The sequence below is a fragment of the Coregonus lavaretus genome, assembly GCF_964263955.1.
Source record: "Coregonus lavaretus genome assembly, chromosome: 31".
Lineage (NCBI taxonomy): Eukaryota > Metazoa > Chordata > Actinopteri > Salmoniformes > Salmonidae > Coregonus > Coregonus lavaretus.
In genome coordinates, this window is record NC_140018.1 from 23,138,267 (window position 1) to 23,155,055 (window position 16,789).

General features: G+C 44.1%; 1 protein-coding gene across 1 annotated transcript in view; it reads left to right on the top strand.

Moving 5' to 3' along the window:
• Window positions 1–14,529, top strand: part of LOC311107100 (discoidin, CUB and LCCL domain-containing protein 1-like) — a 47,699-nt gene extending 33,170 nt beyond the window's left edge. Inside the window, exons 7-15 of the mRNA XM_084149573.1 lie at window positions 3,786–3,826; window positions 6,371–6,577; window positions 8,322–8,443; window positions 8,674–8,821; window positions 9,174–9,278; window positions 9,392–9,476; window positions 10,847–10,896; window positions 11,372–11,491; window positions 12,604–14,529. Coding sequence (XP_084005699.1) covers window positions 3,786–3,826; window positions 6,371–6,577; window positions 8,322–8,443; window positions 8,674–8,821; window positions 9,174–9,278; window positions 9,392–9,476; window positions 10,847–10,896; window positions 11,372–11,491; window positions 12,604–13,166 — 1,441 coding nt within the window. The 3' untranslated portion in view covers window positions 13,167–14,529. The remainder of the gene's footprint in view (window positions 1–3,785; window positions 3,827–6,370; window positions 6,578–8,321; window positions 8,444–8,673; window positions 8,822–9,173; window positions 9,279–9,391; window positions 9,477–10,846; window positions 10,897–11,371; window positions 11,492–12,603) is intronic.
• The last annotated feature ends 2,260 nt before the right edge of the window (window positions 14,530–16,789 follow it).

Here is a 16,789-nt window from a genome sequence, read left to right on the forward strand (position 1 = left end):
AATTCTTTGTAAGATTCTGAAGGAAATTGTTGACAATAACTTTCCTAAAGGAACACAAACCTGCATGATGGGACACCTCATGTTCTTTGTCATCTCTGCTTTGAGTGTTAAATAAATGGCACATGCCCACTGCCCCTGACCTTGGCTAGTTTACCTCAGTCAAAACAGGATTTATCAGGCAGGGCTAGCGGGCTAGCATTCCTGCTCTGTTTCAGCAATAAGATGAGCCAGCTCCTCGCTAATGTCAGAGACACTGAGTCTATTCTATGGCAATCACAGAGGTTTATAATGGAGGTCTGAGGTGGCTGAGGAGAGAATAATATTGGCCATCACTAATTATTGGCTGCAGCGTATAGTTGCCACACAAACATGTAATACAGTGGTGCATCTCTAATATTATGACAACAGAGTAAAGGCAAATGAGCCAGAAATAATTGGATTTGAGTCTTAAAGAAATGGCCATCACTCAAGCTGTCTGTAATATTCAGTGGGGCACAGGATTCTGTCATTTAGAAGTAATACATGCAAAGATAACCTGATAAGTTGTGCATATCACAAATAGGCTTCAGAGCCCTAAGGCCTATAGCTATGTGAATGCATTGAAGCTATAATGGCAAATAAAATTGAGTCATTTTGAAACGTATGGGTCAGATTTTCACAAATTGCATGGTATTGATTGGCCCACTATGCATATTGAACGCTGCTCATCATTCAATCACTTTCTTAATGTGTAAATGTCAACTATTATTATGTGTGTAGCAAATTAATCTTAACTGTACCTTTGTCCTACTGAACCTGTATATTAACATATTGTACACTGACGTTTCTTTATACAGTGCCTTGCAAAAGTATTCATCCCCCTTGGCATTTTTCCTATTTTGTTGCATTACAACCTGTAATTTAAATGGATTTTTATTTGGATTTCATGTAATCGACATACGCAAAATAGTCCAAATTGGTGAAGGGAAATGAAAAAAATAACTTGTTTCAAAAAATTCTACAAAATAAATAGCTGAAAAGTGGTGTGTGCATATGTAATAATAATAATATGCCATTTAGCAGACGCTTTTATCCAAAGCGACTTAGTCATGCGTGCATACATTTTTTTTGTGTATGGGTGGTCCCGGGGATCGAACCCACTACCCTGGCGTTACAAGCGCCATGCTCTACCAGCTGAGCCCCCTTTCATATGAAGCCCCTAAATAAGATCTGATGCAACCAATTACCTTCAGAAGTCACATAATCAGTTAGATTGCACACAGGTGGACTTTATTTAAGTGTCACATGATCTGTCACATGATTTCAGTGTATATATACACCTGTTCTGAAAGGCCCCAGTCTGCAACACCACTAAGCAAGGGGCACCACCAAGCAAGCGGCACCATGAAGACCAAGGAGCTCTCCAAACAGGTCAGGGACAAAGTTGTGGAGAAGTACAGATCAGGGTTGGGTTATAAAAAAATATCAGAAACTTTGAACATCCCACGGAGCACCATTTAAAATCCATTATAAAAAAATTGAAAGAATATGGCACCACAACAAACATGCCAAGAGAAGGCCGCTCACCAAAACTCACGGACCAGGCAAGGAGGGCATTAATCAGAGAGGCAACAAAGAGACCAAAGATCACCCTGAAGGAGCTGCAAAGCTCCACAGCAGAGATTGGAGTATCTGTCCATAGGACAACTTTAAGCCGTACACTCCACAGAGCTGGGCTTTACGGAACAGTGGCCAGAAAAAAGCTATTGCTTAAAGAAAGAAATAAGCAAACACGTTTGGTGTTCGCCAAAAGGCATGTGGGAGACTCCCCAAACATATGGAAGAAGGTACTCTGGTCAGATGAGACTAAAATTGAGCTTTTTGGCCATCAAGGAAAACGCAATGTCTGGCGCAAACCCAACACCTCTCATCACCCCGAGAAGACCATCCCCACAGTGGTTTGGTGGTGGCAGCATCATGCTGTGGGGATGTTTTTCATCGGCAGGGACTGGGAAACTGGTCAGAATTGAAGGAATGATGGATGGCGCTAAATACAGGGAAATTCTTGAGGGAAACCTGTTTCAGTCTTCCAGAGATTTGAGACTGGGACGGAGGTTCACCTTCCAGCAGGACAATGACCCTAAGCATACTGCTAAAGCAACACTCGAGTGGTTTAAGGGGAAACATTTAAATGTCTTTGAATGGCCTAGTCAAAGCCCAGACCTCAATCGAATTGAGAATATGTGGTATGACTTAAAGATTGCTGTACACCAGTGGAACCCATCCAACTTGAAGGAGCTGGAGCAGTTTGCCTTGAAGAATGGGCAAAATCCCAGTGGCTAGATGTGCCAAGCTTATAGAGACATACCCCAAGAGACTTGCAGCTGTAATTGCTGCAAAAGGTGGCTCTACAAAGTATTGACTTTGGGGGGGTGAATAGTTATGCATGTTCAAGTTCTGTTTTTTTGTCTTATTTCTTGTTTGTTTAACAATAAAACATATTTTGCATCTTCAAAGTGGTAGGCATGTTGTGTAAATCAAATTATACAAACCACCAGAAAAATCCATTTAAATTCCAGGTTGTAAGGCAACAAAATAGGAAAAATGCCAAGGGGGGTGAATACTTTCGCAAGCCACTGTAGCAATGCTAACATATTCTATACAAAGGCATGTATATTTACAAATGCTTTGCTTCATTGCTTAATTGGATTCACTGGCTATACTGTACATGCACTGCTGAATTTAATATGTTCAGTATCTTTCTCTGGCTCCTTATAGACCTTGAGTATTTGTGGATTTCCCTTGAAAAGTGCTGTGTCGTCAAATCTACATAAAGTATAGTGCTGCTCTGTTGTAAATGTAAAACCCCAGCACATTTTCCAAATGCTTGGCCTTTGCTGAAAGGGGTGAATACTTGGGTTGTGTCAGAACACGTTGTTAACTGTAACACTCCAACTGTATTTAAGGTGGTATGAATGAAATGCAGAGAGGATTGGATGCTGTTAAGCCATTGTGTTAAGATAAGTTTGACATTTCCTCATGGGATTCTGCTGGATTTGGACATGAAAAATGTGGAAGAAAAGATGGTCATCCCTTTCACTTAATCAACCACAGCCCCATGCTTCCCACCTCTAGGGTGGCTGACGTTAAAGATGTAACAGTGTCTCTGGAAGAAAATATCAATATCTTGTTTGTAATATGAAAATGGATCATGTCAAACCAAGATGGACACCTGTGTGTTGTTCGTACTGTATCCGCGTTGTAGCAGGATCAGTTACATTTTGACTGAGATACTTAGATTATTTTGACACTCGAGTGAAATTTAGTACCCACATTAAAGCGTTTTATCTTTTGTAGTTTGACACGCCTCTCTAATCGTCCAAAAATATAATTTAACCACCACATCTGCTTTTCTGAACTGTTCAAAGACATCAGATTCAGGAAGCCAGTGAAAATGAGAGGTTGTTAAGTGATGGCTTTGAAAGATACAATTCTTCCAACTAGCCCCCTTTAATTCACACCAACTCTGGTGTCTTAATGTGTTCAGGTTAATCCCCTAGTTACAGGCAGCGAGGAGAGAAGAGACTCCACAGAGAGTGTAGGAGGACAGGGGAAACAAAGCACAGGGTCCTGGGTGAAGGCTGATTTGGGAAGAGAACGGGGAGGGGTGACAATTTGTGGGATGCTCCTTTGTGGCCACAATGGGTGTTCCTCCACAATGGCAGGTCCTCAATGCATCACTGTTAATTGTAATCATTGAAGCTAACAGCCCACCATTGATGGAAATCTTATTTTTCTTCTTCCAGCGGTTCTTTGTCCGATGCTCTCTTCACGTTCGTCACTAATGGTAAGATTTGTTTTGTTCTCATTCGCTACTGATTTTATGCTCTTAAATATTTGTTTCTCAAACAACAATTTCTTAGGCTATTTTGTTTATCGCCGAAGAAAATGTGCTGCGTTTTCATCAGGCAGGAATTTGTCAATGCCTATCTACCACTTACTAAATGAAACATTTTATGCTGGAATTTCGGGACAATATGCTGATAGGTGTTGAAAAAGGAAATAATTCACAGTCAACAAGTGCCAAACGGGCAAAATACCTACCTGATTTGGAAAAATTAAAGTTACCGTAGTCGCATCTTATCTTGGGAAACGTGGGAACCCCTTATCTCTTGTCTGTGTTTATTTTAATACGGCTGTTTGCAGTCTGGCACAGTTTCATCCAGTCAGTCAACTCTACCTGTGGAGATAGGCTCTGGCTATCTATCTCACAGCAGGCAGGCCTCCTGGGAACGCGCACAAATAATCACACTCACGTCATCCCAGAGACCCTGGACCCACTCCAATTTGCATACCGCACCAAAAGATCCAAAGATTATGCAGTCTCTATTGCACTCCATACTGCCCTCTCCCACCTGGACAAGAGGAACACCTATGTGAAAATGCTGTTCATTGACTACAGCTCAGCGTTCAATACCATAGTGCCCTCCAAGCTCATCACCACGCTGATCCTCAACACAGGGGCCCCTCAGGGGTGTGTGCTGAGTCCCCTCCTGTACTCCCTGTTCACCCACAACTGCGTGGCTGCGCCCGACTCCAACAGCATCATTAAGTTTGCTGACGACACGACGGTGGTAGGAATGATCACCAACGATGATGATACAGCCTATAGGGAGGGGTCAGAGACCTGGCCGTGTGGTGCCAGGACAACAACCTCTGCCTCAATGTCAGCAAGACAAAGAAGCTGATCGTGGACTACAGGAAACAGAGGGCCAAGCACGCCCCCATTCACATCAACAGGGCTGTAGTAGAGCGGGTCGAGAGCTTCAAGTTCCTCTGTGTCCACATCACTAAGGATTTATCATGGTCCACACACACCAACACAGTCGTGAAGAGGGCATGACAACGCCTCTTCCTGCTTAGGAGGCTGAAAAGATATGGCATGGGCCCTCAGATCCTCAAAAAGTTATACAGCTGCAATGTTGAGAGCATCTTGACTGGCTGCATCACTGCTTGGTATGGCAACTGCTTGGCATCCGACTGCAAGGTGTTGCAGAGGGTAGTGCGTACGGCCCAGTACGTCACTGGGGCTGAGCTCCCTGTCATCCAGGACCTCTATACCAGGCGGTGTAAGAGGACCCTGAACAGCTTCTACCCCCAAGCCATAAGACTGCTAAATAGTTAGATAAATTGTTAACTAAATAGCTACCCGGACTACCTGCATCAACCCTTTTTGCACTAACTTTATTGACTCATCACGTATGTTGCTTCTACTGTTTATTATCTATCCTGTTGCCTACCTCAATTACCTCTGCACATCGACTCGGTTCTGGTACCCCGTGTAGTTAGCCAAGTTATCGTTACTCATTGTGTATTTATTATTTTTTATTATTACGTGTTATTACTTTTCTATTATTTCTAAAAAAAAATCTCTCTGCATTGTTGGAAATTGCCCGTAAGCATTTCACTGTTAGTCTACACCTGTTTTTTACGAAGCATGTGACGAATAAGATTTGATTTGAAATAAACCGTTGGTGTTTAGTATAGAGAGCAGAAGTATTCATTCAGACACATGATGATACAACTCCGATTGACTCAGACAGCATCAATGTTCACATGACACCTGACAAATGATGCCCCATGACATACTTTCCCTAGTCTGGATGCTTCATGACCTCGTCAACAACGTTGATGTCCCACACTTTAATCAAGACTAGCTCCTTATTGACTCTCCTCTCTGTCTACTCTCTCATTATGTTGGAATGGTGATGAGTACAGGAGTCATAGCTGCCTTAGGATCATAGTACATAAGGGTTTAGTTGGTTGTAGAGTTGACAGGGCCCAGGTGTTTAATCAGAGTTGTAACCAAGGGTTGGATTCTAGTTTGTTGAAGAGTTGACAGGGCTTTAGTCAGAGTTGTTACGTAGGGTTTTAGTTTGTTGTGGAGTTGACAGGGCTTTAGTCAGACCAGGTGCTCCTGTGACTGTTCTGACAGGATGTCTCCCCTCAGAAAGAAGTGGGCTTTAGAAAAGCTGGGCTCAGATTCCCCTAATGCTTCTCCACTGCCTTTTGCGCTTTTTTACAACATGTGACTCCAGTTAAGAGTACAGACGCTGATTTTTAAGACGGTTACATTTCCTGTTGAGTCAATGCTCACCACGAGTGGTTGAGTTATTGGTTCCACATGCATTTTATTATGTTAATTAAATGCTAGTGCAAAGTTGAGAAACAATATACAGTCCCCCTCCTTTGAATTCGGTTTAAACTTCATGATTTATAATCCATAATAAACCAGAAAAACTAAAACAAGCAGTAATGTTGGAGGGAGACAGAGGAAATAGTGGGAATATTTTGGTTAAGTTAATTTTTTTCCTCTTCTGTTGTTTTCTAGACTGTAAGAACCAGTCAGTGCTGCGGCCTGTGTCTGTGAGTGCCAGTTCATGGTGGCAGAGGGCAGGGGAGATGGGTCATCAGTCTGACTGGGCGCCCAACAGTTCCCAGGCTGACCCAGGATCAGGGAGCCGCTGCTGGACTGCAGACCAGAACGACAGCCTGCAGTGGCTCCAGCTGGACCTGGGGGAGAAGAAGAGGATCACAGGTGAGATAAGAGTCCTACTCACGGGAATCTGCTTTCAAACATGACTCATCCAAAACTCCTCTCTACCTGACTAACAATAGAAGCTAAGTAGCACTCCTTTTTTTCTCAGGGTTTATTTATTTATTTGGATCCCCATATTGGCTCCACACACTATAGAGCATGTCCGGCTTGCCCAGCATGCCTTTGGGTTACCAGGCTAAGCTTATTTTAATACCTATTTTTGTTGGAATTTTGAGCTTTGGTTGTAGCCTGCTGGTACAGATTTCCACCGTTGCCACGCTCTCTGTCCTGGTGAATGGCAATCCCTTCTTACTGGGCCTGCTCCGTGCTCAGCATACTGTAACCGTTAACCGTAATTAAGCAGGAGCCCTGGTGTTCTTGGCCAAGTCATAAAGGATCAATGGCAGAGCTTTGCTGTAGAGTTCCTCCCTCGTGGCATCAATTTATAAACAGGCATTTAGTTTTAACCCTCTCCTGCCTGGCTGCTTCCCCCCACATTCATACATTTACATTACATTTTAGTAATTTAGCAGACGCTCTTATCCAGAGTGACATTTAGTGAGTGCATACATTTTTTTTGTACTATTTTTTTTTTCATAGCCCTCTGTAGAGGATGGTAAAAGGATTAACACTCAACAAGAACACATCTGTCGGAAAAAGCAGAGTATGGATAGAAATGGGATCTGATCCAGGGGGTTGTTTAGAGGGGATAGTTATCCTTATAAAGGGGTCTTTCTCGTGATTTAACTCTGGAGGGCTCACCACTGCCAAACTGTGACACGTGCACTCCACACACACACACACACACACACAGACACAGACAGACACACGCATACACACAGCGTTAGAGAATGCTCCTCTGTATTGCTTCTCCACAAACAAGAGAGCGATTTACAAAGGCCAGGTTAAATATAGGACCATGCCGGACAAGAGTTTATTTTGAGCGTGGTGTGTGTAGTCAGCAAGTCCCAAGTTAATTTCATGCTTCTTTACAACACATTGAGTTCCAGTCAATAAAGAATGTCTGCTTTGTCTGCCGGTTCCGAAATTCAGAGTTAAGGGGAACATCGTATTGATTGGAATGCGAGCCATTGAAAATGGAAGCACTTTTATCATGGAATTGTTGTTGTGCAACAATCGTTAGATTCTATAGGCTGAGGAATACAACCCTTTCTGGTACTCTCATTATGGTAGATCAGATTTCTGTTGTTGTCAGTGTCAACATTTGTGAATTGGAAAATCTTACACTCAAAGTACACCAAAAGTACAATTTCAAACATGAACCAACAATCCAATAGTTACTTTCAATACCTTGAGAGTCTGAGATTCTGTATTTGAAATATGACCGTCATTTCCTATAATGATAGGTGTGCTGCGTCTCCATATAACCCACAATGCCCTATGTAATGTGGAGTAATGACAGGTTGCGGGTCGCCCGTCTGCCGCCATATTGTTCTGGCCTTGTGCCAGGTGCTCATCTGCCACAAAAATGCTAATCATGACTGTCTGGGAGCTGCAAATGACTGTGAAGGTTTCCACTTGGTGGTGCAGTGATTGTTCTGCTCTCTGAGGTGATGTCTCCTGTCCCTGTTCCAGCACATTCCAGGACTGACCAACGGGTGACATCACTGCCCCGGAGACAGACAGAAAAAATTAAAAGGGGGGGATGAAACATGCTGAACAATAGAAAGAAAATGCAACATTTTGACTGGAGTTTTATGCATTCTCTGTTTTTGTTTTACAGGAATTGTCACGACTGGCTCTACGATGTTGGAGCATGACTACTATGTGAGGAGCTTCATGATCTGTCACAAGGAGAGTCGTCGGTGGAGGACGTACACACAGAACAACAGAACACAATACATGGTGAGTATTCCATATCCAATTATCTGATATATGACTTCAATATTCAATTGCCTGTTAGTTAATTATGGCACAATATACATGCCTTCATGCATTATTGTACAGCAACAGGCCTTCCTATATGTCTAATCAATGTCTTATGTTACTCATGAGGCATAAGAATGCATGCCAGTCCCTCTGACCCCCCCCCCCCCCTTCCTCACTCCCTCTGTCTCCCCCTTTCTCCCTGTCAGATATTTGAGGGGAACCAGGACAGTCTGCATCAGACCAGGAACACCTTCCACCCTCCAATCATAGCCCGCTATTTGCGCATCATACCTCACACCTGGCACCAGAGGATTGCCATGAGGGTAGAGCTGCTGGGCTGCACCCATGTCAGAGGTACAAATCCTAACCATATCTAACCTGACTACAGCAGAAATATATCAGAGTCTGGTTGAGTGTGTCTGGCTGCAGGACCAGATAGTGTTATCAGTGTTTTCAGTGAGTCAGTAATTGCGATTGATGACTGCCTTTAGAGAAGCTTTGGCAAGGAAGATCAGCTGCTGTAGGGAATTGACCTATTGTTTTACAGTGCATTACAATAAAGTGGGGAAGTAGGATAGTTCTGTAATTTTGCTGAATGTTTTTGGCACACCTGTTGATAGTTTAACGCCCACTCTCTCTCTCTCTCCCTCACTATCTCTCTTCTTCCTTTTTCTCTACTCTTCTCCCTTTCCCTCTTTACCCTCAGTGAACATGTCATCCCAGGTCACCCTGGAGACGGTACACACCAAACCCAAGCCTCCGGTGGGGGACGAGGAGATCACTGAGCCGGTGCCCTCCCAGGCAGACCTAGGTACCCATCTCATTAAAACACTGCTTTAACCAGCCTGCATTAATCATCCACCAGATGCTTTTTGTTTGTTTGTGTAATAACTGGCTAACATGCTCTCTCCTCTCTATTCTCAGTGAAGCTGGCCATCATCATTGTAGCCACAGTCTTATCTGTGGTGCTCCTGCTGATTGGGATTTGTGTATTCAAGATGCTGCAGAAGTAAGTGGCTCCTTCATGTCATTTGAATAGATAATGTAATGTTTTTAGAGACAGTAGTGTAAGGTCATGTAAGAAGAGCTTGCACCTTAATGACTCATGGGTTTCCTGTCCCCATGACAACGTGACTGACATGAGCTCAGATTGGCCTGACCTTATACGGCCCCATAGCAGCGGGTTCTCTCTACCGTGTGCCTACTCCCTAGAGTATGTCTGTTAATTATGTGTGGGAGATGTTGTGTGTCTGTGTCAGTATGCATGTGCCTGAGGGGGAGATCTTTTCAGGAAAAGAGAGAGGGGAGGAGAAGGAATAGATTGTAGCGAGGGAGAGATGTATAGTACACTAAGGGCCAGGGAGATTCTTAGAACGGTCCTTTGAAATGGCTGCCTGTCTGTTGCTCAGCTAACATAACAAGCCTGACTTGACCTGACCACCACCACAACCACAGTCATTAGTGTCAGTGCGAGAACACTGGAGGAGGATACACACCACATGTGGATCTGTACCATTCATCTCTTTACTATCAGCCTTCGTTGTCTCTGATTTATGTGGAGGTGGAAGGTAGAGGGGCTTAAAGGCGTCCTCATGCTTCCCAGCCGAAACAGTGCGGAAGAGTTTGTGCATATATTATGGCGACATTTTGTGAAATGTTTGTTCGTTTTGGACTTAGGTGAGGGTTTTGTCGGCTGTTCGGGCACACATTTTTTCTGGAGGCAAGCCGAAGTCGGTAGCCGAAGTCTGCGCCCCTTGGTCGGTGATTGGTCAACAGTAGGGATTATTCAATAAAGTCTTTGTTGTCATTCAACGAGAGACGACATGTTTTCGTGCACATTATTCCATTAAGAAATACTGCACCAAACATCTTAGTTTTAGATGTAAAATTGCGCAACTAAGATCTCCTCGGGAAAATCGTCTAAATGATTGACAGATTTCTTTGAGTTTTCTTAGATTAATTCAGACTAGGAAGTGGCTATTTCGTCTCAAAATGGACAAACAGTACTATTGCCGCTTTGTTCTCGTTTTTCAATCAAATATCTTTTTAAGGGAGTATGCGAGCACACTCGTTCGGTTCGCCTAGCCAAACCGAACTGAAGCATGCTGACGTCTTAAGAGGCCATAGGTGAGTGTCAGAAGATGTGGCCAGCTGTATGAGTCCCCAGAGAGGAGAGTGGGTAAAAGGGAGAGGGGGAAATGAAGATAAACGAGAGAAGGGTGCTCAGCAGAGCCAGGCAGTGGTGTTTAGGGGACAGAGGGTATACTACACCCCCCTGCCTCAGCTCCCCCCAGGAGGTTATCAGAGGAATGGGGTGAGGGAGCACCCCTGTCCTCCCTGTCACTGGAGTTCACCCCGGCATTTGTCTTTCTGTCACAGGAAGAAGACAAAAGAGAACTCATACGGATCTTCAGATGCCCAGAAAACGGGTCAGTGAACAATGTCTCAACTCATCTCTTGTTCATGGCCTTATGTTACTCTTGACTTTGTCAAAGATGTCATTCATATTACTGTACAACAACATTGAATAATTGTTTGTATGGTGAAGATGAGCCTTAGAAATAATCCTTAATTTATAAATTGTAGGTAGGAAAATATACATAATAGGAAAATCCATGTTATAGTGATACTCAGTCAGCTGACAGGCTGCATATTATTCCTTGTCTTTATGGCTGCTTTAATGAAACTACCAGAGCCCATTTGTTGATCTGTGACAACATGTCTATCAGTCTGTGCTGTGTAGTGGGGGGTTGTGGGTAGTGAAAATTCAGTCAGGCCTGGGCTTGCATCTGGGGCTTGTCTCTGTGCTCTCTCTCTCCCTGCTAGAGTCCTGTCATTATGTCTGTCTGTCTGTGGAGTTAACCATTGTCTTTTTACTGCCTCCGCCTGCCTGCCGGCCCTCAGGTTGCTGGAAGCAGATCAAGCAGCCGTTTGCCAGGCACCAGTCCACAGAGTTCACCATCAGCTACAGTTCAGAGAAAGACCCCATACAGAAACTAGACCTGGTCACCAGCACCATGGCAGGTGAGGACACATGCACACACTGAGACGTACGTCCATACACCCACACTTCCAATCATCACAACTCAAGAGCCTGAGGCACCCATGGAAGTGAATATAGAACCATTCTGTGGAGGCACCACTAGGGCTGTGGAGGTCACGAAATTTCGTCAGCCAGTGATTGTCAAACAAATAACTTGGAGAAGCCTAATCACCATGACTAAACGATCACATGGAATTTGACTCCCTTCATGACTTTGTGACCGCCGGTGTGGCGGTAATACAGTCACCATAACAGCCCTAGGCCCCACCAACTTGTATTGAACTTCCATCTTCCTTCATGAGAGGCTGGGTTACTTGTATTGATCCATAATTACTCCATCGCCCAGGCAGTGTGTGGTGAAAACTCTGAAAGTCAAGCTCTCCACCCCATTCACAGTAACTGTGACCCTACTCCCACACACAATTCTCTGCTTTACAGTTCTCTGCTCACTCCATGGCCAAAGTAATCTAGAACTCATTGGAAGCTTCTGGCTCAGTGTCTGAACCGACGATACAAAGTAAGAAGACATCACACAATGGCCTGAAAAGCCAGTTGATGATCCTCTCTTCTCTGGCTCTTATCAGTAATTACATGTAATTCTGGGTGAGCTGGAGAGGGTTGATCATCAAAGCTGGAGCCAGTAGGAGGCTAGCTAGTGTAATCCTTGACTTTGGAAAGTCCTCTAGTAGTCTGCTGAACAGTTCCTGACAGGCTGAGAGGCAGCCAGATGAATAATGGCCCACTGCTGCTGTTAATAATCCACAGCTCCCCTTCAGGGCACCAATTATTGATGATTCACATACTCTGCCAGGGTTGAATATTCTATATTTAGATAGATCACAGGCTCCCTGTGCACTATAAACCTGCTACAAGTATATGCAGATAAATCAGAGATAATGTCTGTGTTGAAAGAAAATGGTGTCCTTTTGATCTATAACGGAGTAATATTATTCATTGAGTGAAAAAAATGAAGTTGGTGTTTTAATATGCTAATTCCAAAACAGATTGTCACATTTTATCACCATGGCACTGGTAATAAAGTTGGTAGTATTCAGTTCTGTTCTTAAGTGGCCTGTGTCCTTGTGTCCTCCAGAGTACCAGCAGCCTCTGATGATTGGGATTGGCACAATGGCCAGGAAGGGCTCTACGTTCCGGCCCATGGACACGGAGACCAAGGAGAATCATAGCGACCCCTCCATCCACTATGACTACCTGCACACAGCCAACCAGTATGCCCTGCCTCTCACCAACCAGGAGCCAGAGTACGCCACACCCATCATCGAGCATCACACCTTCCACAAGGACGGGTTCCTGCCCGACCCGGCTAGTTACAGCGTCCCAGGTGTGGTCCTCAGCAAGACCCCATCCTTTAAAACCCTGGACAGGAAGGCAGGGGTGGGCTCCTCCGGGGGCTACCAGATGCCCCAGCTCAAAATAGACCGGGGACACAGTAACTCTGAGGGGGTCTACGACAGACCCAAGGTGAACAAGCCTGTGGTCCAGAGCAGTTGCCACTCGGACTACCAGAGGCCCCAGGCCAAGCCGGCCGTGCTGGAAACCTACTCCACCCCCAGGGACTGTGTGAGGGTGGCCCCCACCATGGGTCACAGGCCGGACCATAGACCAGACCCTGAGGGCAGTTCTGGAGGAACCTGACGATAGAACATCTCTGGGACTACATGACTAAACTGTCAAACTGTGATTTTGATCAGTTCACGGCCATTTTAGACTGAGCTCACTGTAGCAAACACAACTGGTAAATTATTTCTCAACTGACTTTCGGCATGTGGGAGACGACAGTGTTTGTGTTTGCTGGATGACCTGGATACATCTGAGGCTGTGCTGGCAGACATTTTCTGAATAAGAAAATACGGATGGTTACTTTAATTGTCCTATTTTTTTAAGGGGTGGGGTGATTTATTAAAAAGCAAATGGTGATGGAGACAGGAAATGTCCTCAAAATGGGAAAATACCTCTCCTCATTCTCAACCGTGACTGATGCTTGTGACTGTAACATAACCTTATGCTTGTGACTGTAACATAACATTAAGAAATAATGTGACTCGGTTCCTTAACTGTACAGTATATTTTGAGGTCATGATAAAGCTTTCAGAATCTCTCGGTCTGAGGTTAAGCTGCTTTCAGCAGGGAGGCATAGAGGAAGCAGTGCTTGTTAAATAAAGCACCACCCCAGTTTAAAGTGGCACATTTGTCCCCAGCGGGTCCTACTATAGGATACTTTACACAGTCAGTGGAGCTGGCTCTTAACATAGAACTGTAAGGACACTCTGTGAATGAAGTGACTGAAAGGACTGGTGTCGCCGCATGGGGTCCCCCACAATGGGGGCTTTGTCACCATGTTGCAGGTGGCTCTGTGCTCTAAAGCCGACGGCTGCATCGCTGCTCTGTATCAGTCTGGAGGTAGATCTGGTAAGTGTGATCAGAGAGCCAATGAAAAGGCAATGGGAGAGTGTTTACAGTTAGTCTGGCATATTTAGAAATGCCCAGCAGGGGATTTAGGAGAGTAAACTGGACTACAACACATCACAAAGCTGTGTTTTTAGATGATCTGTTTAACTGGACAAGGTCAAGAACTACTGTACAGGCCAGTTCCTTTTAAATGGATGTTGAAACAAAGCCATGTTAAATGGTACCGCTACTACAGTCTAGTCGATTGTGTATAGGTGTGTACATACAAGTGCATAGTTAGAAAATGTATATTGCCAAGAGGAAAGAAAAATGAATGCTGTTGACTGTATTAAAAGCACCTGTGAGTGTGATGTTGCTGCTGTGTACTGAAGACAGACCTTAGGATGGAACTAAGAACTCTTTAATTTCTGTGAAATATTTTTGGGAGATCTTTTCAGCGGGGTTGTATGTACACGTACAGAACTGCGTCTGATTTTTGCAAGAAGTTCTCAGACTCTCTCTGTGATATGTCACTCTCATTCAAAACGTTCAGTGTGTCTACTGACTGTTGGCTGTAAGCTGAGCCCTGAATAAAAACACCAGCAGTTGACCTCTTCATGTCAAGGTCTCTTTACTATGTGAAAATGTGTTTCTCTGCAGCCGTAGCCTCGGCCCTGGGATGCCCGGCATTCCAGTCCCAGCGCCCAGAGAAGCAGGAAGTTACAGGAACCCCCCACCTCCACTCAGCCTGTGGAGGAATGTGGCAGTTTGGTGTCAGTCATGGAGCAGCAGCTGATGATCGGTGACACTGCTGCTGCCCAGTCCTACCAGCTATGGACCCACACAAGGGGAGAGGGCTGGTGTGTGTGGGGTTATGACGGCCTCACTGAGGGCCCTGATAACATTGCTGGTCTTTTCAGAAGCGGGTGGAGATAACCCTAATCTGAGTAGAGCCTGCTTGTGGCTGTGATGAGAGAGTGTGTGTGAGGTCCTGTCTGCCAGTGGGTTCGGCTTGGTCTTTCACACAGGGGTGTGGAGCACCGTTTACACCTCCAGCCTCCAACCCAAAGCTACATGAAAGCTCAGACTCAGAGCAGCTCTCTGTGAACACGCTGCTCCTGGCTATTCAGTTTATCCCCTCAAATTCCAGTCATGTCTCTTCTTGCAGACTGCCAATTTTGTTCATGTGAGCTTGAAGAGTATGGCCTTCTTAATTGCATACTACTCGCGTCCTCTCTGTCTCCTCAAACCAATTGGATGAGAAAGATGATGTCCCTCCCCTCTGACCTTCTCCAATGGGTTTTGAGAAGGAGATGCTTGTTACTATTAATCACTGTGAATAATTGCCATGAATGTTGCCTTTTTCATGTATGGATAAATCTCAGAATGTACTGAGTGGTTCTACGGTTTACATCTCCCCCTGGTGTTCATTGTGGTTCACTGAACAAAAGCAATAATATTGGTAACAATATACAGAGCAGAAAAAAATTACTTCCAGTTAATCTTTGTCTGTTCCTCATTCAAACATTTGGATATTCACATTTCAACCTAGTGAAGATTGAATCCTTCAAGAAATCTGAACCATGAGGGCAGGGCAGGCTATACACACTGTACAGACCACATTGGGTAATTACATTTATTTAAAGTTAATGTTATACATTACGTACAGATATGAGACACCTTTTTTTTGACAATTGCATTGAGGAATAAAATAACATTAAGAAAACAAGGTTGGGTAAAAAACTGAGTACAAAAAGGGAGCCTTTGTTCCTTCAGGCAAAAATCACTGGCAACAAGCGGAAAGATGAACATTCTTTTATGACATGCAGCGTCAGTGTTCAGTGTTGGGATGCCGCCTCGGTCTCTAGTGCCACTCTCATTTCACAAACGTTAAGCAGGGAACTGTCCATGGCTTGGACACATCCTTCATGCAGAGCATTTGAGTTAGATCAAAAACCGTACCTGCAGATTAGCCTCAGACTGATAAGAAATGGCCATGAACGAGGTCAACATTAGAACACAAGGCTGCAGATTGTCTTGACCACCTCAACCCCTCCGTCCCTCCATGGGGGTACATTTGTAATAAGTAGAGATGCTACTACAGTAGCTAAATTCCAATATGATCTACAGAAATGCACTGATTTCTTATTTTAAAATAGCTAATACATTTATATAGCATATACATATTTATTTCTATAGTCTAAGATGATAGTTTGTGAATTTGATTAAATTGATCTTTAGTGCATAAAAACCTTGTTCTATTGCTATTAACCTTTGCATGTACAAATAAACCTTTTGGTTGTGTAAAATTCATTGAATAAAGCTGGAAAACAAACCCCCATCACTCAGATAAGGTTACCAACCTATGACAGATGTTAATATCAGAACACAGTACAGCAGACATGCTGTGGTCAGTCATTTTTGGGTCCTAACAAGTCTGAAGACACAGTTTGACTGCCACTGATACCACGACATCACAGCACAGCAGCAGTAGAGAAGGGTGGGAAAACCAGCCAGCGATAGACTTTAGGGAGATGCATACAAAAAGGCAAGATATGTACTTTGTGTTAAAAGGGACTAGAACAAAGGTAGTTAAAAAGGAGAAATGCTAGTTGAGTTTAAGAGCGAAAAGACATTGCACTTCTAATTTCTGGCAACATGTGACAATAACTGAAAAGACAAGAAGATTTGGCCATCCAATCCGGTGTCCCTATTCTACCCTTTTGAGGTGTCCCCCTGACCGCTCACTTCCTCTTATGGGTACAGGCGACTCAATTTGCAATGAAGTCTTTCCATGTACAGTCTGTTTTAACATACAGTAGGTGAATGTAGCTCTCTTATATTCTGAACACTAAGGACTAGGCCTACTG